This window comes from Rhincodon typus, chromosome 35 (genome assembly GCF_021869965.1).
Source record: "Rhincodon typus isolate 14 chromosome 35, sRhiTyp1.1, whole genome shotgun sequence".
NCBI lineage: Eukaryota > Metazoa > Chordata > Chondrichthyes > Orectolobiformes > Rhincodontidae > Rhincodon > Rhincodon typus.
In genome coordinates, this window is record NC_063366.1 from 8,678,231 (window position 1) to 8,704,732 (window position 26,502).

General features: G+C 47.8%; 2 protein-coding genes across 3 annotated transcripts in view; one reads left to right on the forward strand and one right to left on the reverse strand.

Moving 5' to 3' along the window:
• The window catches only part of LOC109919960 (protein catecholamines up), a 13,470-nt gene extending 3,239 nt beyond the window's left edge, over positions 1–10,231 (forward strand). The window contains exons 2-7 of one of the 2 annotated variants that reach the window (XM_048616759.1): positions 652–820; positions 2,692–2,769; positions 4,532–4,666; positions 5,945–6,091; positions 6,436–6,638; positions 8,884–10,231. In XM_048616759.1, the coding sequence (XP_048472716.1) occupies positions 652–820; positions 2,692–2,769; positions 4,532–4,666; positions 5,945–6,091; positions 6,436–6,638; positions 8,884–9,135 (984 nt within the window). In that variant the 3' untranslated portion in view covers positions 9,136–10,231. The remainder of the gene's footprint in view (positions 1–651; positions 821–2,691; positions 2,770–4,531; positions 4,667–5,944; positions 6,092–6,435; positions 6,639–8,883) is intronic. The other variant, XM_048616760.1, reaches the window with a different exon arrangement.
• Positions 10,232–12,533: 2,302 nt separating this feature from the next.
• Positions 12,534–26,502, reverse strand: part of pigc (phosphatidylinositol glycan anchor biosynthesis, class C) — a 43,679-nt gene continuing 29,710 nt past the window's right edge. Inside the window, exons 3-9 of the mRNA XM_048616499.1 lie at positions 24,333–24,402; positions 22,246–22,400; positions 19,385–19,497; positions 17,940–17,995; positions 16,066–16,213; positions 14,730–14,896; positions 12,534–14,219 (exon numbers count right to left, since the gene is read on the reverse strand). Coding sequence (XP_048472456.1) covers positions 14,156–14,219; positions 14,730–14,896; positions 16,066–16,213; positions 17,940–17,995; positions 19,385–19,497; positions 22,246–22,400; positions 24,333–24,402 — 773 coding nt within the window. The 3' untranslated portion in view covers positions 12,534–14,155. The remainder of the gene's footprint in view (positions 14,220–14,729; positions 14,897–16,065; positions 16,214–17,939; positions 17,996–19,384; positions 19,498–22,245; positions 22,401–24,332; positions 24,403–26,502) is intronic.

Consider the following 26,502-nt stretch of genomic DNA (forward strand, 5'->3'; position numbering starts at 1 on the left):
GTGACCTCACAGCAGACGGCCCATGACCTCTCAGCCCAGTGACCTCACAGCAGACGGCCCATGACCTCTCAGCCCAGTGACCTCACAGCAGATGGCCATGACCTCTCAGCCCTGTGACCTCACAGCAGGTGGCCTGTGATCTCACAAAGCCTTGTGACCTCACAACCGGCGGCCTATGACCTCACAAAGCTGGGACACTAGTCAATCAAAGTATGAGTTTGTGTTCCCAGCTCCAGACTGGATCTCCCAAACCTGGTCATACAGTACAATGTTTGAGACCAATCCAAAATGCTTGGTGAGGATATTCTCTGTTCTCCTAGTCGGAAAACGGTACTTCAAATTAAAGTTTCTTGAACGAGATGATGCTTTGAAAAGACGATCCCTCTAACAATACAGCAAACCCTCCGATAGCGCGCGCTCCCATCGGACCAGCCCTCTGACAGCGCCATTCTGCCTTGGTACTGCCCTGAAGTGATAACTTTGATGTTTGAGTGTTTGGAGTAAGATTTGAAATCCATGACTTTGAGTGCAGTAACTGGAGTGGTAGCTGCTGAGGCAGCAGTATGGGACTTTTGCCAAAACAGATGGGGAGCCGTGGGATGGGAAGATAATGACGTTTTCATTGTAAGCAAATCTGTCTGTGTCTGGCAGGCTGTTGGAGCGACAGTGTTGATCAGCGCCGCTCCTTTCTTCATCCTGTTTTTCATCCCCGTCGAATCGAACACCTCCAAACACAAGTGCCTTCTCAAGGTGCTGCTGAGCTTTGCTTCAGGAGGGCTCCTTGGAGATGCCTTTCTCCATCTCATTCCACACGCACTTGGTGAGTTGGCATGTCTGGAGGCACTGGGCACTGGGAGACTGGGAAGAGAGGGATAGGATGCAGTGATGGCCAGAGAACAGGACATGAGGAAAAGCCATTGGGGTAGTGGGAGAAGTGGAACGGGAGGGAAGGGAGTGAGTGAGGTGGCGGTGAAATGGAAGGGGCAGGAGCAAGAGAGACACAGCGGTTTTCATAGAATCCTTACAGTGTGGAAACAGGCCATTCAGCCCAGCAGCTCCACCCTGACTCTCGGAAAGCAATCCCACCCAGACTCACCCCTGTGATAGGGATAGGGATAGGGTTAGGATTAGGGTATCCCTATAACCCTGCATTTCCATGGCCAATCCACCTAACCTGCACACCTTTGGACTGTGGGAGGAAACTGGAGCACCCAGAAGAAACCCAAGCAGATGCAGGGAGAATGCACAAGCTCCACACAGACAGTCGCCTGAATTGAAATTGGAATTGAATCTGGGTCCCTAGGGCTGTGAGACAGCAGTGCTAACCACTGAGCTAGTGTGCCACCCCATCCTGTAGGCAGCATGGGGCACTGTGACACAAGGGGGCTGTGTGTCGGGAGCAAGGGGACCAGAATGGAATGTGGGGTGGGACTGGAGCAAAGAAGTGATGGGCAGGTGGGGAGATGAGAGGAGTCATGGCGAGGCCAAGGGGCTGTTTGGGGTCTGGATGAGCTGGCCGTTTTTGGGGAGAGGGAAGGTGAGAAATAGGGTAAACACCCTTCAGACACATTTGAGAACCAAGTGCCCTTTGGGGGGTTTGTGCCAGGTGTTTCTGAACTCTCGGCTCTGGGAAGCGAAAAGGTGACATGGAGCACTGTGGGAAGGAGACAGTCATCAGACCTGGACTCTGTCTGATCTGGGAGTGCTGTCTTTGAGGCTGGGGGTGTGTGGGTGAAGCAGGGGGGATTCTGATGGAGCATTCCTGTGCAGATTCTCACACGTCCGTCAGCAGCTGCTGGATCCTGGCATAGCTGGCCTGCTTTATCATCCCGCTTCCCTTCATGGCAGTATTAGTGGATACGAGTTCAAGGCTGAGTGTTCGTTTCTTAAAATAAAGTGTCGTTGTGTCGCTAACGTCTCCACAGCTGGATTGAGTTTAAATCTATACATTGAGCAGAAATCTGGAATTGATCGCTCGTCTTGAATGTACAGAGATCACTGATTGTTAATAGAATCCCTACAGTTTAGGAGCAGGCCATACGGTCGATCGAGTCCACGCTCTGAAGAGCCATCCCACCCCATCTTTGTAATGCTGCATTTCCCATAGTTATCCCACCTAGCCTGCACATCTCTGGACAATTTAGCACGATGCATCCACGTAACATGCATATCTTTGGACTGTGGAAGGAAACCCGCGCAGACTCTACACAGACAGTCACCCGAGGGTGGAATGGAACCCCAGTCCCTGGCGCTGTGCTAACCACTGAGCCACCGTGCCGCCCCTGTTTTCTTCTTTTTTTAAAAAAAAAAGTCTCAAAGGAAATGAGTGTGCAGTCCTTACCTGTAAATTCTATGTGAGTCTTGACTAACTGCAAAAACAATTAGAAACCTGCAGCTATTGCTGACATTGCTGGAAGGGGTATTGGGTTTGGGGCGGGGGGGGGGGGGAGGGAAATGTGGGAAAGGGGGGGGAAGGGGGTATTGCTAAGGGAGGAAGTGAAATGGAGTATCAGGGAAAGTGAAGGGGATATCGGGAAGGCGAGCAGAGGTCAGGCTGCATTAAGGGAGACAAGCTGAGTGGATCTGGAGTCTTGGCTGCAGCACTATGCATGGACGAGTGGCACCCCATGGTGCTGCAAGCTGAGGGGCAGACGTTTGAAAAGTAAATGCTTCTTTTTTTTTCCCATCTAGATCCACATTCTCACAATGAGGCTCCTGAGCGCCGCCTCAAACCTTTGGAGAATATTGACCATGGGCACTCACATCGAGGTAAGAGAGCAACAGCACAGAGCCCGTGGCAGTGCGGCACCCCCTCTGGACTGACATGGAAATATAGAAACCTGGGAGTAGACTTTGGTGCTTTGGATCCTTGTGTCTGCTTTGCCATTCAGTATGATAATGACTGATCGTTGGCTCGATGTTCCATTCCTGCACTCTCCCTCTGCTCCTCGATGCCTTTAATATCCCAAAACCTAGTGAATTTCACATTTCTAATAAAGAAATGTTTTCTCTTATCATTCCTAAATGGCCTACTCACATCTCCTGAGACTGTGACCTGTGGTTGTAGACACCTCAACCATGGGAAAGTATCCCCCCCGCTGCGTCTACTCTATCTAACCCTGTTAGAGTTTCTTAACGTTTCAGTCCGATCCACTCTCGTTTTTGTAAACTATCGTGACTACAGGCCCAATCTCTCCTCAGAGGACAGTCCTGTCATTCCTGTTAGCCTTGTCTTGGCTTGAGTTAGAAGTTTGTTTTGTTTTAATTGCAAAGTCTTTGTTATTTCTTTTCTGACTTTTAGAAAAGAGAGGTTAGGATCTGGTTTTTGGGACGTCTGCCTCCCAGCTGCTTTCTTGCCCCTTGGCTCAGTGCCTTTCTGCTACTTGAAGCCTGTCCAAAATCTGTTGCTAGGCAGTTAGTTTTTCTTTTTTAAAAGGCACCTGATACCAGTGCACAAGTATCTAAACACAGCCTCCAGCAATGTTTACATGCCCTATGTGACTGATAAATGACCACATAGTTCCACTTTTCTTTTAATCATCAAAAAGCAGCAAATAGTCCAATTTTACATTTTCCGGTTTATAGTTCCATGTGAAATAAGAGTAATCCTTTCAACAGATCTGTATGCGGGCAGTTAGTGAGGAGAGGTATGATGATTTTTCCCCTTTTGCTGGTTCCTTCCCCATCTGCCATGGACCCAGCCTGGCAGCTATGACCTTTAAGACTTGGCCAGTCAGTGGTATTGGTGAGCCACTCCTGGTGAAGGTCACTGAGGATCCCCCAGTGAGAGTGCGTTCTTGCCGCCTTCAGAGTTTGTTTCAACGTGAGGGTGGGGCGTGGCATGGCATGGCAATCTGCAGGAGGTTTCCTTTCATGGAATCCCTACAGTGAGGAAGTAGGGCATTGGGCCCATCGAGTCCACGCCGACTCCCCCAACAGCATCCCACTTTTGGCAGTGAACATCCCCTCCCACCTGGTGATACTAAGGAGGACTTTGCAAAGTTGACAGGGCTGAGGTTGGCATTTTCAGTGTCTAGGTTTTTTTTTTTGCCAGGCAGTCTGTCTGGTTTCATTCTGGCTTTGAGATTTCCTTCCCTAAAAGGCATTAGCGAACAATTGACTCCCTTACTTAGCGATGTACTTTGTACCATCTACAAGGTGCCCTGCACTTCACAAAACCATTATCAGTCGTCGTTGTCATCATTGGACTTTTAGTTCCAGGGGGTTTATATTGAGTTGAAATTCTGTCTGCCCCGGTGAGATTCGAACTCGGGTCGCCCGAGCATGATGTGGTTCTCTGGTTTATTAGCCTGGTGTCATATCCAGGAGGCCTGCATTGTCCCTGCATGGTGCAGTTCTCCCTCTGTTCTGACCTGCTGGTAAGTGTTACCTTTGCCCCTCTCAGGCTGCAAGCAGCGCAGGGACCATGGCCTGATTGCTCCATGTTTCACGAGTGAAGTGGCTCACTGTCGCCTCTCTGCGCTCCCCCCCCGCTTTCCCCCCCCCCCCCCCCCCCCCACACCCGCTGCAGGTGACGACCACGACCACTCCCACATGATGTCTGTCGGCCTGTGGGTCCTCGGTGGAATCATCGCCTTCCTTGTGGTGGAGAAGTTTGTGCGTCATGTGAAAGGGGGTCACAGTCACAGTCACAGTCATTCTCACGGTGCGTTGTTGGGGACTGTTCGTTGGGCATTGAGGCGGGCGGGGGGACAGGTGGTTGGTTGCTGGGTACCTTTTTTTTTCGTCAAGGGTCGGAGAGCTGGGAGGAGGGGTATTGATACCGTCCATTGGTTCTGAGTCTTCCACGGGTTATCGGTGCCACCGTCGAAGGCCCCATCTCTAATGACCCTCGAATTGAGTGGCCAGCTGAACTGTTTGAGGTCAGTCACGTTGCTGTGGGCCTGGAGTTGCATAGACCAGTCAGTGGTTGTGAACTACATGGGCTTTGAAGATCGCCACTGCTGCTGGCTTCCAAGTCCAGTTTTATCGATCGAATTTAAATTGCCTCAGTCACCGTGACGAGACTTGAATCTGTCCCCCCAGGGCATTAGCCTGATCCTCTGGTTTACTCATCCAACGGTGCCAGTGCTAAATGGTCAATGGCTCGGCTCCTCATCTGTGTTTCTGCCTCAGAGGGGACTTCACTGCTGTTTACGCTGTGAGCTGGCAGTGCCTAAGTGCGATGGGAATAACATTCCAGAACTGGCTGGGCGGGACTGCAACATCCCTTCGTGATTGAAAATTCCCCGGATTACCAGGAAGCAGGGATACAGGTGGCCACTGGACACGGAGGGGTAAGGAAGCGGGATGCAACTGAGGTGTCTGTGCCAACATTACCCTAGTGGTGTTTGATCGGACACTCGTAGAAGGAGCTTTACTCTGTGTCTAACCCCATGCTGTCCCTGTCCTGGGAATGTTTGAAGAGGACCGTATAGAGGGACCTTCACATTAAAAGAATAGAGAGAGCTTTACTCTGTAACTAACCCTATGCTGTCTCTGTCCCAGGGAGTGTTTGATGGAGGCAGCGCAGAGGCAGCTTTACTTTCAATTTAAAAGAATAGAGGGAATTTTATGCTGGCTAACCCCATGCTGTCCCTGTCCGGGGAGTGTTTGATGGGGTGCCAGTGTCGAAAGAGCTTTAATCTGTATCTAACCCCGTGCTGTCCCTGTCCTGGGAGTGTTTGATGGGGGCCAGTGTCGAGAGAGCTTTAATCTGTATCTAACCCCATGCTGTCCCTGTCCTGTGATGTGAGAGACACTAGCACTAATGACAAAGTGTGCGCACACACGTGCCCATTGTCGGTATCTTCCTTTTCCTGGTTTGGGGCGAGGGAGAGTTTTCCAGATCTGCCCCTGATCTGTCAGTGACGGTGGAGAAGCCTGCAGTAGGTGGGGGCTCAGAGATGCCTCGCTGTCTGACTCTCACTGTCTGTTCCTCCAGCTGCTGCTCCGAACGCCAAGGAGAGCTCGGAGGAGGAGGAAAAGGAGAAGGATCACAGTAAACATGGTGAACAGAGGGCTGGCAGCAGGCGCCGGAAGCCCGAAAGCCCCCGTATCAAGACCGAAGCTGCCAAGGCCCCAGGACAGGGTGAGTGCAGAGAACCCCGGTCGCCCCAGTCTCCAGGGCAGGGCAGGGCCGGGAGCCCTCTCCCGTGGGGTTAGGCTTTGTGCCGTGGTCTCGGCCCCTTTTTGGGGGCATCCTCAAGGAGCAACTCCATCCGGCCACTTCTCCCACATCTGCTGAGGATCACGCCACACGGTCGATCCCGGAGAGAGGGGACGTTACGGTTTGTTGGAGGAACACGTCATGTCTGGGGATACAGGGGATACCACACTGGTGTCATACCTCTGACTGAGACCTGGGGCTGGACTGCCTTTCCATGGAGCACTGTCTCACAGGGCTTCTCTCTCTCTCTCTCTCTCTCTCTCCAGTCTCGGATATCAAAGTGTCGGGATATCTGAACCTGGCGGCTGACTTCACCCATAACTTCACCGACGGCCTGGCGATTGGCGCCTCCTTCCTGGTCAGCACCAATGTGGGCATCATCACCACCGTCACCATCCTACTCCACGAGATACCGCACGAGATCGGAGACTTTGCCATCCTGGTGCAGTCTGGTTGCAGCAAGCACAAAGTGAGTGTCGCTGAAGACCCCTTGCCCCTGAGGTTGGTCTCGGGCTGAGAACTGTCTGCCTTCTGTGACGCGCACCAACACTGGTTCCACACAACAGTCTCGCACCTCCATCCCTACGACCAACCCAGTCTCTACGCTCCTCAAATTCCAGCCACCGTAGCCTCCCCACTGACCAATTTTAATCGCTGTGCCTTCAGCTGCCTAGTGCCTCAGTTCTTTCCCTAAACCCCTCCATGCCCTGGCTTCTTTTCTAACAGGTGCCCCTTGCTCCTGGGCCTGGCCAGGCTGGTCTTAATCAGGTGCAGGCTGTGGAGGGGATTATCTCTGCTGCCTACCCCTCTTCTGGGGTTATGCCCGTGCCTTGGAGAGAGGGAGCACGCTTTGTCCTATCACTGACTTTAGAGAGAGGGAGAGGTGGGCACCATGGGGAATAGAGTGTATTTCCTCCTCCAACTCTATCTTGATTTAGCCCCTTCCCAATCTCCCTAAACCCACCTCACTTTTGATGGGTTTTTATTGCCTTTAATGGGCTTTGCTTGTTGCCATTTAAATGGCTACATGGGCGTTTTACCAGTGGTGGTCAGCAGTTAGACGGAAAAAGAAAACAATTTATGGTGATTTGGTGGTGGGAGGGTTGCGTGTGATAGCATTGCTGGGTCTGAGAAAATGAGACACTCTGTAACACCTTTCCTCCTCATTCTGCACTTCACTTTGACTAAATTGTTGAACAACGCAGCACACGAAGAAATATTTTGACGCTATTAGTCAGTCCCACTTCCTTGCTTTTTCCCAATTTTCGTTTCACTCCTTCCAGTATTTAAGATTAGATTCATGCAGCACGGAAACAGACCCTTTGGTTCAACTCATGGACGTCAACCAGTTTTCTCAAACTAAAATAGTCGTGCTTGCCTGCGTTTGTCCCATATCCCTCCAAACCTTACCTAATCATGTTCCTGTCCCAACAATTTTTAAATGTTGTAACTGTACCTGCATCTACCACTTCCTCTAGCAGTTCACTTCCACATAAGAAACACCTTCTGTATGAAAAGGTTGCCCCTCCAGTCCCTTTCAAATCATTCCCCTCTCAGCTTAAAACATGCCCCCCTAGTTTCGAATTCCTCTAACCTAGAGCAAAGACCTTGGCTATTCACTTTATCTATGCCTCTAATGATTTTATAAACCTCTATAAAGTCACCATCTTCCTCCTGCAGGAAGAGATGGAGTGCCTAGGGAGTGAAACTGAGAGACAGAGGGGTAGGGGGTGGGAGAGCGCTCAGGGAGAAAGAAATGCATGCAAAAGAGAGAGAGAGAAACCCAGGGAGGGACAGAGGAAGATCCCAGGCAGAGAAAGAGAAAAATACCCAGCGAAACAAAGAACAGACAGAGTGAAACCAGAGAGAAATAGAAGGAGAGACAGAGAAGACAGTGTAAAGCCCAGGGAACGAATGAGAAAAGGACCGAGGCAGAGAGAACCCAGAGGGAGGAACCAAGAACAAATAAGGATAGAGCAAAACCCCAAGGAGAGAGGGATGAGGGGCAAAATAAATTTTAAAAAAACAAGGAGAGAGACAGAAGGATCAGACACAGAGGGAGAGAGACAGAAGGATCAGACACAGAGGGAGAGAGACAGAGATGAACAGACATGGAGGAAATCTAGGAAGAGAGTGAGAATGATCCACAGCTGGGAATGGTTGTTGGAAAGAAAGCATGCCCGTGAGGCTGCCCCCTTTTCTCATGTGGTATAAATTGTTGTTCCCTTTGAAGTTTGGCATTCTTGTGTCTGCCTGGGTGATACAGATCTTGTCTGCACCCTCTCCAAGGTGCTGCCAGCCTTCTAAATGTGTGGTGCACAGAACGGGGACGCAGTATCCCAGTCAGAATCATATAGTGTGGAAAGAGGCTGTTCAGCCTATCAAGTCTGTACCAACCCTCCGAAGAGCATCCCACCCAGACCCACTCCCCCCATCCTATCCCTGTAACACTATTTCTCCATGGCTAACCCACCCAGCCTGCACATCCTTGGACTCTATGGGGCAATTTAACCCAGCCAGTCCACCCTAACCTACACACCTTTGGACTGGTGGGAGGAAACTGGAGGAAGCCCATGCAGACACTGGGAGAACGTGCAAACTCCACACAGACAGTTGCCAGTGCTAACCCCTGAGCCACCCAGTTGAGGTCAGTCTAGCAGGTGATAAAGTTTGAGCGACAACTGGTTCACTCATCATCTTGTTGCTCCTTGCAGGCCATGATGCTGCAGCTGATTACTGCCGTGGGGGCACTGGCCGGCACAGCCTGCTCTCTGATGGCCGAGGGGATCGGGGAGGCCGCCACTGCCTGGATCCTGCCGTTCACCGCCGGCGGCTTCATCTACATTGCCACTGTCTCAGTCATTCCAGAGCTGCTGGATGACTCGAAGCCCCTGCAGTCGCTGCTGGAGATCGCCGCTCTGCTGGTCGGGGTCCTCATGATGGTCCTGATCGCTGAGTATGAGTAGGACGTGGCGGGGCTGGGTCGGGGGCATTGGGGTGGGCTGGGTACACAGAGAGAGAGAAAGAAAGAAAGGGAGTTTGTGAGAGGCACCGACACTAGGCAGGAGTTGCCCTGTCACGGGCAGATGAGAGGGCACAAGGAGATACATAACCAATAGGAACCACTAGGACTGAGGTCTGCAGTAAGTCAGGCAGCCCTCAACCTCCTGCAATTGGGACTTCTCTGGTGGAGTTAACACTCAGGAGTGGCATGTTTATCAGCTGATAATCAGTTTTATATATAAATATATATATTTTTTAAGAAAATGTCATTGTGCTAGTCTGGCTGAGTGTCCAGACCCTTCCAAACCTATATTGCTCTTTCTGCCAGTGCATTAACTTGAGCAACAAGGGGGCCTGGATAGTGACAACCGACCCACGCTGGCCATTCCTCATTTTTTGTTTTTTTTTAAAAAAAAGCATTTCCTGCATCACTTGTACCCCCGCTAGCTTGCTATCTGTCGTGTCAGGAATCAAAAACTGCTGTTTCAACACTCGAGTGGTGGAAGCGGACTGGATACGGGGAGGGGGGTGGAGAGAGAAAGTGGTAAGACTGTCTGTGTTTGCCCATTGCTGGTAGAAGTGGCACCGGGCTCCCAGACCGGCTCCAGGAAACAGAAACCCTGTTCTGCACCCCTCTCTCAATCTTACTGGCAATTGCAGATTCCAGACTTCACGTTGTCTTGTTTCTTGTGAATGTGAGGTGGCGGAGGAAAACTGACAAACCGGTGGAAATTTAACCCAGCTGACCAGAGCACCACAAGCAGGTGAGCCGAGAGTTGGGTTAAAATTGCTCCGTGTGTGTGTTTATATATACATGTGTAATTTTTAAAAGTGTAATCTGACACGTATGGGTAATTTTTCATTTTGGTTTTAAGTACTGTAATCTGACTCCACGTAGGAGCTGTATTGGAAGAGAATCATGGCTACAATTAGTTGGGTTTACTTGTCATTTCCTTTTGCTGCGTAAGTCCTGTATCAATGGTTCTAAAATGATTTAAAATAAAACTCAATCCTTTGCATTCAAGAAATTTGTGTAAAATAAAACCCACATGTACTCTGTATGTTGAAAGTTCAAGTATCCTATGTTTTTCCCTTGTATCTCTCCTCTCTTCCACTCTACAATCCTGGGATTCTGCTGTTCAAGCCAGGGCCTTGGAAATGCTTGGTGGCTGCAGTGGTAGTGGAGTGGCACTAGGTGGCAGGACTGACAGCAAACCAGCAAAGGGAAGAGAAGGAACCCTACTGAGCTAGGAGGAATGGGGGAACTCATTTCTCAAAAGGGAAGAAAATAGGGCTGCTCACATTCATCTCTGGCTTCAGAAAACTTATGCTGTCCTGGAGTTGCAAGCCTTCATCCATTTTTAACTAAAAGTTTCTTCCCACCATCCAGTTGTCAGAGTCATACAGCACAGAAACTGACCTTTCAGTCCAACTGGTCCATGCTGAACATAATCCCAAACTAAACTACTCCCACCTGTCTGCTCCTCCAGTACTCAGCAATGAAGGCAAGTGTGCCCAATGCCTTTCTAATCATCCTATCCCAACCTGACACAAAATATTCATTTATTATTTCTCCCATCTCCTGATGTTCAACACAAAGAGGACCTCCTTGATCTTTAAGAGGCCATACCCTCTCTCTAGCCTTAATCTCTCTGGATCTCTAATACATTAGTAATTTTGCAATTTGAGTTTGCAACACCCCTGCACTGAGCCCCAAAATCTAACCTGTGAAATTCCAGGTCATCCAGATCTCTGCTGAACGTATCCTAATTCACACCTAAATCCACTTGATCTACAGAGTGATGCCTTGCTGTTAAAATTGTCCTCTGTTTTTTTCAGATCCCTCCGTGGCTTCCCCCCCCTCTCTCTCTGCAATCTCACATGTGATATCTGCAGTCCTCTTCTCAGCATCTCCACTTTTAACCGACACACCACCATCATTTGGCCATGCCTCTAAGCTCCATCATTCCCTTACTTAATCTCTCCAATGCCTTTGAGACTGTCATACAGCACAGAAGCAGACCCTTCAGTCCAAACAGTTCATGCCAATCATGTTCCCAAACTAAACTAAACTAGACCTGCCTGCATTTGGCCCGTATCACTCCAAATATTTCTTATTCATGTACTTATCCAAATGTGTTTTAAACATTGTAACTGTATCCACATGCACCACTTCCTCTAGAAATTCATTCCAGCGTAAAAACGTGCCCCTCATGTCTTTTTAAAATCTTTTCTCCTCTTACCTTAAAATATATCCCCTAGTCTTAAATTCCACACCTGAGGGAAAAGATACCTACCATTCACCTTATTTATGTCCCTCATGATTTTGCAAAGTTGTGTTAAGGTCACTTCTCAACCTCCTATACTCCAGTGAAAACGTCCCAGCCTATCCAGCCTCTTATAACTCAAACCTCCATTCCCAGCAACATCCTGGTAAATCTCTTCTGAACACCCTCCAGTTTAATATCCTTCCTAGCACAGGATGACCAGAACTGGATGCAGTACTCTAGAAGAGCCTCACCAACATCCTTTACAACCTCAACGTAACATCCTGACTCCTACATTCAAAGGTTTGAGCAATGAAGGCAAGTGTGCTAAATGCCTTCCTAACCGCAATATTTATATGTGATATAAACTTCAAAGAATTATGTATCTGAACTCCTAGATCTCTCTATTCCACAACACTACCCAGGGCCCTACTTTTAATTGTCTTCTGTCCTACTCTTGTTTGTTTTACCAAAATGCAATACCTCACACATTTATCAAAATTAAACTGCATCTGCCACTCTCCAGGCTATTGACCCAACTAATCAAAACCTCTTTACAATCTTAGATAACCTTCTTCACTGTCCCCGATACTACTAAACTTGGTGTCATTTGCAAACTTACTAACCATGACTTCTATATTCTCATTTAAATCATTCACGGAAATGACAAACAAAAGTGGACCCAGCATCAATCCATGCGGACCACCACAGGCCACAGACCTCAAGTCCGAAAAACAACTGTCTCCTGCTGTTAAGCCATTTTGTATCCAAGTGGCAAGCTCACCCTGAATCCAATGTGATGGAACTTCACTAATTAATCTACCATGCGAAACCATGTCAAGTAAACAATCCCTACTCCTTTACTTTGGGCACACTGTTCAATAAACCCCAGCCAGTGGGACTGAGACGACGCAGATTTAATTTAATGCCCCAATAACTTGCCACATCGTGCTTTGCTTCAATGAGTTACACAAAAATTACAAAGAGTGGAACAGGAGCTGTGCGCATAGTCAGCAGCAAAAATATACCTCCACGTTTTGCTAAATTCAACTAAATTACAAGTGGACAAAGAACAGTGGAATTGACGACAAAGCTTCTAGAAAATTATTTAATTCACTTCCAGAGGTGTCTGTAAGCACCAGGAGGATTCTCAGTTGGCGGGTTGTTACAGGATCTGAAGCTCCTTGTCAATTGCCTATAATAGGGAACATAGCAGAAACATACAGATCCAGACTCCACTTCCCCATTGCTGATTCTGTCAGAGTCAGAGTGTTTGAACATTTATGTAGTGTTGAGATTAAGAAGGCAGGATTTGATAACTTGTGCTTATACCTAGCAGGAAAGGGCACTTTTCTTTCAAAATGTCCAAGCAAGTACAAGGAACCGGTGGGACAACTTATAAAATTATAAAGGGAATTTGATAGAAAGGTAACCACCTTTCCCACATCCCACACCCAGAAGAGGTCAATAAGTCCAGGTCCAGGGATTTCAACTATGGAGGGAGTTTAGAGAAGCTGAAACTGTTCTCCTTGGAGAACAGGAGATCTGATCAAAGTATTCAAGATCATGAGGGGTCCCAACAGAGTAAACAAGGGGGGAAAACATTCCCACTCGTGGAAGGATGAGTGGACTCCGATTTAAAGTAACAAGTAAAAGTAATAGGAGGAAATTTTCATTTCAGGCAGTTAGGGTTAGGATCGCTGCAAAGCATGGTGCAGGTAGGTTCAGTCGAGGCATTCTATGGTTATTTAGAGAGGAAGAATGCACAGGGTTACAAAGAGGAAGCAGTGAAAATGCATGAAGTGAAAAGCTCTTTTGAGCCACTGCTGTCATGATGGGCCGAATGGCTTCCGTGTGCACTGACAGGGTTCTGTGATACTACGTACAGTGGTGGGGGCAGCTAAACTTGGTCACAAATTTGAGGAAGTCAGTAATAAATCTTAACAGTCATAAACATCCAATAGGGAATTCAAGAGAAACCTCTCCACTCGAATGTGGGGAGCTCACTACCACTGAGGCGCAATAATGTCGATGCATTAAGAGGTGAAGTTCGATAAACACGAGATTGGGGGAGGGGAGTGGAGAAAACGTTTATCTTGAGAAGGTGAGATGACGAGAGGTGGAACACAAACATCGGCACGTACCCATTTGTACGCTGTCAGCTGTGCAAGTCGCTGGCATTGACTCTGGCTTTTAAACCCCTCAGCCTCCGCCAGGCTCATGCCTGAAACCCCCTTTACCAGTGTCTGCAATAGGAGGAGCGACCTGGTGTACAGCAATAGTCAGCCCCCACACTGTGCGAGGGAAGAGTGGAAATAAAGTCAACCTGGGGAGGGACGGGGTGCATCCGAACCAGGTCCATCAGGAGCGTGCTTGGATGTTGAAGGATGAGGAGTGATGCTCCTAATATTCAAATAGCTAGTTGGCATAGGAAGAGTGATGGTGGGTGGGAGAAGTGCTGGCACCCTGTGGGGACAGGAGAGGAGGTAGTGTTGAAGGACCTGCTGCTGGCACCTGTTGGCATGGATGCAGACTCAGGTGGAGTCCTTCAGGCTGGCAGCTCTCTGAAGGGACACCGGTACTTCAGTGGCTCGGACGCTCTGTCTCCAACGCAACTCGCGGCGCTGTCAGCTATGACCGCAGTCTCCCAGAAAGGTTCAGACAGGAACGTGAGCAAAGGGTGCACTGGCCTGAACGCTCCTCCTCCTGCAGGCTGTCACCCCAGGAACCTGGACAGGTCATCTTTGATCTCCGCTTCATCCCAGGGCCCGTGGATGTTGCTGTGGGAAGAAGGCGGCAGAAACAGATAGAGTCAGGTGTCGATCGGTGAAAAGAGACTGCCCCAGGCACAGACAGCGACCTCCTGCAATCCGAGCTGCGTCACCAGAACAGAGGTGGGCGATTGCACCAGGTTTGGATGGACACAGTGTCACACTGGGCTCTGTCCTCAACCATGCATGAACCGCAGGGACAACACAGTCAGTGAGGGAGGGGCTTCAAATCACACTGAATGCAGCTGCGTGTCACCAGATCATGTGAAACAGACCTGCTCTGACAAAGCCTTTCACAGGCCACAGATAACTGTTTCTCAGCCAATTATGTAGCTTCAGGATTCTATAACACACAGTAGTCAGAGGGCATAGTGAGCTCAATGCGCCGACCCTCCAACTGCGCCGACCCTCCAACAGCGCCGCCCGCCCGCCCCCAGCGCTGCTTTGCAAGTGGACACCAAATGGACAGACAGAATAAGTCTGACTGGAGGTTAGGCTCTCACCCATGGGTGCACTTACTCTTTCGAGGACTGTAACTTGATGAGGTAGTGAGGACACAGCAAGGCAACTGCTAACAGCAGCAGAGCGAGGAGTACAGCTCCTGTGAGAGAAACCGTCAGCACCCCCAACAAGGCAGCCAGGGTGAAGATAACGGTGACCACTAGGTAACAGCGAGGAGTGATTGCCTGAAAAACAAGAAGAATAGATATCATTAACTGAGAACTGGCTTATTAACACATCAGCTGCTTTAAATGTCTACGTCTGGCCGTATGATACATCCCCGGGTGAGGCAGTGTCAGGCTGTTCAACCATAATGGCAAGGGAGAGGCGAGTGTGCTGAGGACACTGGTATGACAGCTGCTCATTTCTGTCAAGTTTCACATCATTCGATGTCCCATCTTCCACAAGGTCAAAAGTGGAAACATTCGTTGACAACTGCATTAATTCAGCAGGATCTACGACTCCTTTAACATTGAATCAGTTCATGCCCTAAGGCCTGCATGATATCGCGCCCGGGACTGACAGAAGCCACACAAGTACCATTGCCCCCTCACTGCAACTAATGGCACTTCCATCGCTCTGAGCCTCCTGGTGGTTAGCAGTGACCACAAACTGAACTGGGCTAGCCATACAGGCGTGGCTGTACACGAACACTGGGAATTAGGATTGTGACTTTTGACTCCTGTCTCATCACAGCATATGTATGTTCACACAATGTACATCACAAAGAGTGTGATGGAATACTCTCCACTTGCCTGGATGACTGCAGCTCCAACAACACAGACTCCACACCACGTAGGACACAGCAGCTTGAGGGCTGACACCACATCCACCACCTGCCAGTTTCACTGCCTTCACTACGGCACAGTGGCTCCCATTGTAAAAACTGTACAGAAGTCAGTCACCAAAGCTCCTACACTCTCATCTCACAAATGACTAAAAATAAGCACAGCTCCATCTGAACGTCCAGTATGAGCTTAGCCCCAAAGCCTTGTACTTTGTGAATCCAGTTCTGGATTGTTAGCGCCCACACTGGAGCAGTGTGCCCAGGACAGGTAGGGAGAACTGTTCTGTGCAAAGTTTCACTCCTGCCAAGAGAAAAAGAATCCCATTTTTCTCGTGGGGATCTGCTCACTGAACAGAGCGAGGGCACCGGCAGCGGAAACGATCCAGGGCCTATTGCGAGCCGCCCCACAACATGTGGCCCTTGCATCCCCTCCCAACCCAGAATCTCCTCTCCTCACACCCGAGAGCCTATCATCCCTGCTTCCATTTCCACCAACCCCTTCAGCATCCCTTCAACCTTGTCCTTCACCCCGACCATCCCAAACACATCATCCGCACAAAGCCGCACCTTCAGCTTCTTCTGGAACATAGGCCAGAGGGCGAAGACCTCGATGGCTAAGGTGACCGTGACAAAGGCGTGGAGCGAGCTGGGAAGTCGCGAGGCCAGGCATACCGAGGCGAAGATGGCCATGTTCAATGACAAAGTGCTGGAGACGCTACAATGATAGAGAGAGAGAGAGAGAGAGAGAGAATGAGAACTGCTGGGGAAGAGGCAACGTAGATAAGCTGGGAGGGAACCAAACCAGCCGATGCAACCACTAAATAATTTGATGGAAAACTGCAGAATGGAAATATTCCCCTCTGAGATTGGGCAGGCCCCTCTCCCCCATCCCTCCTCTTTCAAAGAAATTGCCACTGGGTCCGAGAGTACTAGCTGTTCACTAAAGACCTGCAATTCTATAGCGCCCGTCCCCACCTCAGAGAACATCCCAAAACAACTAAGGCACTTCTTCTGGGATAGTAGGAACTGCAGATGCTGGAGAATCTGAGATAACAAGGTGTAGAGCTGGATGAACACAGCAGGCCAAGCAGCATCAGAGGAGCAGGAAGGCTGATGTTTCGGGCCTAGACCCTTCTTCAGAAGGGTATTTTTCTGAAGAAGGGTCTAGGCCCGAAACGTCAGCCTTCCTGCTCGGCCTGCTGTGTTCATCCAACTCTACACCTTGTTATCTAAGGCACTTCTTCTGAAGGGCAATCACTGTTCAAATATAGCAAACACCACAGCCAATTTGCTGACAGCAAGCTCCTGGGAACAGCAATACAACATGGCTAGATAATCGGTTCTGATGGTGCTGGCTGAGAGATAAACATCCAACGCCCAAATACCTGCAGGCCAGACAGCTTCCCCATGGTAGGTGCAGTTCAACACAGCAGCTACATCACCATCTTAAGAGATGGTTGGGGGATAGGCATTTACCGGTTGCTTTCGCCAACACCATCCACATCCTAAGAACAAGTGACTGAAGAGCCCTAGTTGCGCTCAGTAAATTTCCAATCTTTTCCTACATGTTTGCCCCCATTGAGAATGTCAGCACTGGGGAACGGGACCTACTCCCATTCTGAATGGAGACCAAGGCGCGTGCAGAAAATATTAGATTTGGAACAAAACTCCCTTTGTTGAGGATCGTGTCTGAACTCAGACAATTTTGTCCATCTCAAATGCACTTGAACAGACTGCATCTTGGCCATGGGTCTGCAAACTGCAGTCCTTAAGGCATGCATAGCTTCCAAACTTTCCTAGCTGGATTACATTATCACAAAAAGACAGTCTAAAAATGTACTAGGTCAAGGAAATGAAGAGCCACACTTCTATTGTGTGGACAAAAGATGAATATTCAAGATTTAGTTTACAGCTATTAAATTATCATTCTCTAAATAAATCTGTGTGCACTCTCTCCTCTTATGTGGATTCAAGAACTGTACACAATAATCTGTGATCTAACCAACCTTTTACACAGTTCCAGCCTACCCTCGCTGCTCTGAAACTTGATGCCTCAGCTAATGAAGGCTAGTATGTCTTAATTACTTCATCTACCGGTCCCACTACCATAAGAGACTGGTGGACACACACTGCAAGGTCTCTCTCTGATCCTCGATGCTTCCCAGGGTTCCTTGCCTTGTTTGTCCTACCCAAGTGCATCACCTCTCCAGACCGACTTGCACTGAATTTCATTGCTTATGGATGCAAATTATACTATTTGGTAAAATGCCAAGTATTTGGTTTTGAAATGTTAAAATTTCATCCTTCGGTTCAAGCTTTTTTTATTATTTAAAAAAAGGAGAGCTTTTCAAGTTGTCAACCCTGATCTAGACCTTTGTATCTACCAGAGTGAGAGGACCAATTTCCAGTCATGCAGTGAAGTTTCCCCATTCAGAACTTACATGGCTGCATTGGCTCCATAATCAAAGAATATCAGGTGACCCAACAGCATGAAGACCTGCAGAAGGAGAGAGACCAATCATTATTCAGGAGTTAGCTCAGTGTGATATTAAAATACACAGGGATTGATTTAAAAAAAAAACATGGATGTTCTTCCATCCAAAGAAGAGTCAGATTAGAATCAAATTGTTTTCTATGCTTCCCTCTCTCTCCAAATGCTGTCAGACCTGCTGAGTTTCTACAACAATTTCTCTTATTTCAGATTTCAAGTATCTCCCAGTATTTCGCTGTTATTTGAGCATTTTTAAGGTGCACATATACTGAATCAAGAGCCCAGCAGGTACAAGGGGCGGCACAATGGCTCAGTGGTTAGCACTGCTGCCTCTCAGTGCCAGGGACCTGTGTTCAATTCCATCCTTCAGCGAGTGTCTGTGTGGAGTTTGCACATTCTCCCTGTATCTGCAAGGGTTTCCTCTGGTGCTCCGGTTTCCTCCCACAGTCCAAATAGGTGAAGGTTAGATGGATTGGCCAAGCTAAATTGTCTGTAGTGTGCAGGGATGTAGGCTAGGTGGATTAGCTATGGGAAATGCAGAGTTATGGGGTAGGGTGTGGATCTGGGTGGGCTGCTCTTGTTAGGGTCATTGTGGACTCGAAGTGCCAAATGGCCCGCTTCCACACTGTAGATTCTCCGATTCCACAGGAATGATGGGTGAACATGACGAGGTCTACATAGACAGGGAAAGAAACTATTCCTGGAAGTGAAGGAATTGAAAGGCCATTGATTTAAGGCAACATCACCGGAGAAACTGTGGAGATTTGAGGTAAAACCCTTTTGCACCACAAGTGGTTACAATCCAGTATGTGCGGAGGAGGAACATTCAATCATGGTTTTCAAGAGGGAATGGACTGGTATCTGGAAAGGAAAAACGTGCAGGATGGCTGGGAAAAGGGGGAGTGGAAGAAGGTGCATTGCTCACTCAGAGAGCCAGTGCACACAAAACAGGCTGAATGGCCTCACAGGATGTGGTAACAATATTGAGAGGCAGTAGATGTTAGCTGAGCTCAACTTCATGTTGGAACACTGACCAGGGGCGTGTTGAAATAGACAAGTTTAAAATTGACAGAAGCAGAAATGAGGGTGTCCGCGACTGACAAACTGAAGGTGTGCAGGGTCCAATATACTGGAAGACTGGCTGGGGCAATGTTACATACGTTGAAATAGACAGTAAATCTCAGAGGGTTGTGGGATGGGCGAAATGTACAGAGGGGGTTCGAGTTGAGGCCGTGATGCGTTATGGATAGCAGGAACAGTGTTTTAAAATTGAGTTAAGAGCCAGAAGACAGAAAATTAGAAGTCCAAAAAAAATGCCGTGACACAGTCCCCTATGGCCCTAATGGCCTTTGCCCACCAACGAATGAGGTAATAAACCCTTGTGCTGCCACTTACAGACATGGCGTAGATAGTGTCGGTGCTGATGGATTCTGTCAGTGTTTTCAGAACTGGGGCAAACCCGTACGTGAATGTCACAAAGACGACAGTGCTCTTTAGGTCAGCCCATCCTGTGGAAAGCAAGTTGGAACATATAGGGGTTAAAGTCACCGTTTTACCACCATTCCCTGCCCTCCGGGAATTAGCTTTAAATAAAGGTGCAGAATTCAACAGCCTGGCTAAGGCCACCCCTGAGCTGGAAGACACTATACCGACAAAGGCATTTAACAATGTCAATCACATTTCAGAATCATTTCTTTTAAACATTTCTAAATGTGAATTGTTATAAAGCCTGAATGACTTATTAACTCTCTGCTAAGTTGCCCTGCCATTTTCAGGACTTGAGCACGAACATCTCCAGCTCTCCCCACTCTTGAACACCCTCCTTTTTAAAAATTGTTCCATTTTAAATATATTGTTGGCCTTCAATCCCTCCAGAAAAATGGATCACTTCACACTTTTCTACATCAAATTCCATGTGTCTGCTCCTTTCCACCTTGCCCTCAGCAACTGTGGAGAGGGGTATAGAGTTTGTCATGAAAAGTCAGAGACTTGAAATGTCAGTTCTGTTTCTCTCCACAGTCATTGACCCTCGGAGTTTCTCCAGTGCCTTTATTTATTCTTATTTCCAATTTCCAGCATCCAGGTATTTTGTGTTAAAAAGGAATCTTGCAAAGCAATCTCTGGGTTCTTAATGACTAAGTGAGATGCGTTCACAACGCATTCTAACAGGGTGGTTATTGATTTGCAGATCCTGTCAAAACATGTTGGCATCAGGCAGTGAGAGTGCACCCTGATCAGCTACGTGATGGAAGGAAAGTTGGATCTACAGTCACAGCTCCGGACTATATGATGAATGTAAAAATTCCACATTGCCACTGCAATGCTGTCTACCCAAGTGAACTGTAGTCTGCTGCTACCATGTTGTGAATGTTAACAAGTGTTGTGAATGTGGGCAATCTCTAATACATTTCTCCTTTGCTGTACCTTTCCGTTTTTATCCCTTAGTCATCTTTATTTCCATGCTGCCACAGCCCCTTCTATTCCATTGGTTCCCATTTTGGTATAACCCAAAACTATGGTATTTTATTAAACAATTTTTTTGTAATCAATCCACATTCACTGTCCTAAGTATGAACGTATCAGTTAGGAGTAGGCCACTCAGCCATTGAGCCTCTTCCGCCATTCACTAAGATCATGGCTGATCTGATTATTCCACAAGCCTTTCTGACCCTGCGATACCTTCCACCACTTTGCTTAGCAAGAATTTGTCTACTTCTATATTAACAATATTCAAAACTTCTGCTTTTTCAAGGTGGAGTTCCAAAGTCTCATGACTCAGAAAGAAATTCTCATGTGATAAATGGGCGTACATAATTACTCCCTAGTTTCAGATTCTCACCTAAGAGGAAATGTCCTTTCTACGTCCACCCATCAAGACTTCTCAGGATCTTTTGATCAGGTCACCACCTCCCCAAATTACAGCAGATACAGGCCTAGCCTGTCAAACCTTTCCTCATGAGACAACCCACCAATTCCAGATATCAGTCTAGTACACCTTCTCTGAACTGCCTTCAATGCATTTGCATCTTTTCTTGACTAAGACCAAAACCGCACACGGTATTCCAGAGACTCAGCAGGTCTGGCAGCATCTGCGTGAAGAGGAAGAGTTAATGTTGAGTCCAGAACGACTCTTCTGAATGTCGACCTTGAAACGTTGAATTGGTTTCTCTCCAAGGCTGTTTCCAGACCTACTGGCTTTCTCAAGCACTTTAATTACAGATTTAAAGCATCCACAATATTTTGCTTTTGCTGCAGATGCAGTCTCATCAATGGCTTGTATAAATGAAGTAAACACCGTCCTAATTTTATACTCAGTTCCCTGCGCAATAATGAGCTTTCCTCATGACTTGCAGCCCTCAGTCACCTCATCAAAAAACTCAATTCAGTTTGTCAAACATTATTTTTCCCTGACAAGTCTGTGGTGACTTTCCTTTGTCAGTTGATGCAGGTGCAAATGGCTTGTCACCATTACCCTGAATGGTCTTTTCTAGAACCTTCCCTACTCCCAATGTTAAACCCCCAGGACTGTGTTAACAACTTTATCCCTCTCTCCTTGCTTCTTGAACAAAGGCTGTAACATTAGAATCGTGCAGAACTCTGGAACCACAGTGCAGTGCATCACAGAGAATGGCAGATTAACATTTCTGCAGTTCCTTCCTTTTTTTAATCTACTTTTACCTCATTCAGTAACCTAGTAACCTCTTCATTTAGCTTAGTCCTCTTCCAAAGTACTCATTTTGTACTTCCTTCTTCTGTCAAAGGATCTCCAAAGTGGCCCTGCCAAGTGCTCCCAACTGTCCTCTGACAACCCCTTTCACTGTTAGCAGGTCATCCACTCTTAAGCAATGTTGATTTGAGGGATATATGTAGTGCTGGGGTAGTCAACTGACTCAAGGATCTAGTAATATGATTCCCACTTCGGGTCGTCCACTGACCATGGAGCGGGGTCCAGGACTTGAGCGTAGGGAGCTCTGGACTCAGAGGCGAGAATGTAACCCCACTGGAACACGGTTAGGGAATCCCTGAGCCCTACAGAGATGCGCCAATCAATCTCCCAACAACCTCCTGGTGACTAGGTTCAAATTGGAACAGGTCAGTTTCAGGCGAATTCTACTTTGGATTGAGGGACAGGCTGCTTTTCCAGTGGGTTGGCACTTGCCAGCTGATGAGCTCTGCATTCTGGGTGCAAAATCAAACAGGAGAAGACGCAAAACTCCTGCGTTAGCCCTTGCAGTTGTCACGGGGTTCACACTCACGTGTTCGACCACTGTGATTTCGCCCTGCCCCTGAGTCAATGATGTCAAACGTAAGGTAGCCGAAGAGAGACAGAAGGAGGCCGTATGTGAAGAGCTGGTGAGGAGACAGGCGATTCTGGTCCATGTACCACCACAGGACAACAAACACACACACACTGGTGGAAGAAAACAATGGAACGATGAGAAAGAAGCACAGCAACATGGCAGGGGTGGAATCTGAGCTTTAATTAGTTTTATTCTTGCACAGAACTTGGAGGTCACTAGTTTTTGGGTTGTGGGTATAGCCCTTGGTGCTATTAGGGAAGGAACTGTGGGAGCTTGACCCAGTCACAGTAAAGAAATGATAATGTGCTTCCAAGCAAAAATGGTATGCGAAGTAGAGGGGAACTTGCAAATTTACATGCATTTGCTGTCTTTGTCTTCTTACTGGTAGATGTTTCGGGCATGGACAAAAATGACAGAGGAGCCCTACTGCAGCGCATCTTGTGTTACAGCGCCACACAGTGCTAGCACTGAACATCGGTGGTGGACGGAGTGAATGTTTAAATTTTTAAGCTGGGTGCTAACCAAGGAGGTTGTGTCCTGAATGAATTCAGGCTTGAGTGTTATTAGAGCCCCACATCTCAGCAAGTAAGGAACATTGTAGTACGGTCCTGACCCCTTGCTTGTGAGATAGCGGATAGGCTTTGAGGAGTCAGGAGGAGGGTTCTTGTGGGATTCTTAGCCTCTGACCTGGCCTGAACTGATCTGGTTCAGTTTCTGGTTAATGATAACCCCCAGGACGTTGATCTTGTGGGATTCAGCGATGGCAACGCCACTGAATGTCAAAAGGAGATGGTCACCGACAAGCACATTAATGGCATGTCACTTGCCACTAACTAGCTCCAGGCTGGACGTTGACAGGTCTTTCTGCACGCTGTAATATAGAAGAGGTGGGAGCTACTTTGCTCCCAGCTACCTCCCCACAAATAACGTGACAACGAACTAGAACATTCTTTCTTTTTGTAATTGAGGCATGATTATTAGCCAGGTACCTCTGGATAGCAGTACTGCACTTCAAAATATTCATAGATCATAGAATCCCTACAGTGTGGAAACAGGCCCTTCGGCCCAGCAAGTCCCTACTGAACCTCAGAGCATCCCACCTAGACCCATCCCCCTATAACCCACCTAATCTACACCTCCCTGAACACTGTGGGCAATTTAGCACGGCCAATCCACCTAACCTGCACATCTTTGGACTGTGGGAGGAAACCGGAGCACCTGGAGGAAACCCACGCAGACATGGGGAGAATGTGCAAACTCCACACAGACAGTCGCCCAAGGCTGGAATCGAACCCGGGCCCCTGGCGCTGTGAGGCAGCAGTGCTAACCACTGTGCCACCGTGCCGCCCTTTCCACAGGGATTTGCCTTGCCAACCAGAGAGATGCAGCACGATGGGTGCTTGCCTACACAGTGTAGGCAAAACGCAGATTGGGTCCACAAATGTGGCCCTGAGCTTCTATTGGCCTGTTTGTTGAAACCTGTCTCCGTTGCTCCCACTCTGAACTAGAACATCACTGACACTGTTCCAGTGAAGGTCAGTGCAGGGTCACTGAACAGCACTTGACCTTTCAATTAGGCAATTTACAACCTCTCAGACCTAACCTCAAGCTCAACAATTTCCTAGCACATCCATTTGTGTTTTTGGTTTGGCTTTGAGACACCTACTATTAGCTCTGATTCTGCATGTGCCATTCACACCTCCTCTAGACTCCTTTTTTGTTTCATTACTTGTTCCTTTCCCACTTCCTGTTGGCCTTCCAGCACCATCCCTTTGATCATTTAATCTGTCCTGCTTTCCACGCTGCCAAAGACTGTGGCTTTGTATTTTTTTCCTCTCATCCTTCCTCCTGTTGCTATCTCCATAACTTGCCTAAATCCTGTTGCATCTTGAAGGTCAGCATGTTCAAATGAAAAGCCTAAAGTGTTCATGCTGTTTCACTCCCTCCAGATGCTATCTCCTCTGCTGAATTATTTCATGCTTCCTCTGGTTTTATTGCAGATTTCCAAAGTGCACTCACAAAGTGAAGTGTGGTGTGCTTACCTGGACAACTGATGGATGACAACACTGGACTCACACACCACCGTCCATAACTGGTACTGGCGCACATAAACTAGAACAGAAAACAAAACTTATGGTGACAAAATCATAGGAACATGGGACTTTGGGCCAGGAGTAGGACATTCAGCCTTTTGAGTTTCCTATGTCATCCTACAAGATCAGGGCTGCTCTGACTCCACTTTCCTGTCAACAATGCTACCCCTTCCACCTTCCTCCCAGTCCTCACCTCTTGTGAACCTAAACTCTATCTAACTTAGCCTTAAATAAACTCAACTCCCATACTCCACTCTACAGCCTTCTGGACTCAATATTGAGTTCAACTATTTTAGGACTTGAGGCACCTTCTCCTCTGTCCTTACCCCAAGCCCTGCACACGAGGCCTTGTTATCACATGGGCTACTATTACACACAACCCACCATTAACCACTACTTGTCCACTAATAACTACTCATTCTCCTAGGCTGATCATTATCTGCACTTACCTAATACCGTCAAAATTGGCCTTTAACGTTTATCCGGTCTATCCATTTCCATCACTATTCTAAAATGAATAGAATTACGGTCACTGGCAGTCCCATTCTATTCTTTTTTCTTTATTCATTCACGGGATGAGGGCGTTACTGGCTACGCAGCATTTATTGCCCATCCCTAATTGCCCAGAGGGCAGTTATGAGTCAACCACATTGCTGTGGGTCTGGAGTCACATGTAGGCCAGACCAGGTAAGGATGGCAGTTTCCTTCCCTGTAGGATGTTAGTGAACAGATGGGTTTTTCCGACAATCGACAACGGATTCATGGTCATCATTAGATTAATTCCAGATATTTATTGAATTCAAACTCCACATCTGCCGTAGCAGCATTTGAACCCAGAATGTTATCTGGTCTCTGGGTTAACACTCCAACGATAATACCAAGAGGCCTCCCCTGTTTGGAAAGTTAAAATCCCCTAGTATAACCACCCTATTTCTTACAGATAACTGATTTCCAGCTTCAAATGATTACATTGACAGTACAAAACACATTTTGTTACAATTACAATTTTAATATTACAAGATTGCATATTGAAATAAAGGTGGATGAGATCCCCCTCCATCCCACATCTTTCTCTCGTCACTCAATGGGTGACACAATATTGAATTCAGCCCAATCGACCTATGTTCTGGGTTTGAAAACTCTGAACATACAAGAGTGATCAGCCCATAGTTATACCCTGTCCCTGTATGCACACAATGTGGTGTTAATACAGGAACTGAATTTACAAGGCAGCAACATGACAAAGGACTCTGCTGGCAATCCAAGATACAAGATTACAGACTAAATTAGTATCCCTGAAATGTGATCTCAGAAGGACAAAGGAGGACAAGCTTAGGAGAAGGAAACATTGAAGAAAAACACAGTCCCACAAAAGTTGGGACACAGATTGCAAGTCAATCAATTATAAATGTTAGGACAGGCTTGAGTACATTCTTGCTGGGTAACAGCACTAAATAATCAAAGTGAAACTAACGCGGAAAACTAGGAGCTAGCAACACAGGTCAGTCATGATTGTATCCAACAAACTCCAGGGCTGAATGTACTCCTGTTGTCATTTGTTGATCCCCTTTTCCTTTTCCATCTCTCTTTTTCACTTTTCTCTTCATCCCTCCTTCCATACAACCCTTTTCCCCCTCATTCACCTCTCATTATTCCCTTCCTATCTTTTCTTTCCACACTGCCCTGCTCTCTGTTGCTTTCCCTTCCTCTTCCTTATTCTCCTTCTTCCTCCCCGACCAACTAACCTCAACCCCCTCTCTCCCATCCAAACTGCCACTCCCCATTCCACTAATTCCCCCCCACCGTTTTTTCCTACATAAGACTCGTCTTTCCCCTCACAACACACTGCCCTTCCCCCAACCCCCAGGACCCCCCACCCAACACACTGCCCCCTCCCCACCCCAGGCTCCCCCCACTCAAACACACTGCGCCCGCCCCCTCACCCCAGACACCTCCCTAACACATTGCTCACCAGCCCTACTCCCCCCAATCGCCAACGCCACAAACCCCACTCCCCCAAACCCCCACTGGCCCAAACAACACCCCACACAAACCCTCCCCAACCTTCTTCCAACAGCCTCCTGACTCTACTCTCCAACCCACTGACCCCCCAAACCCC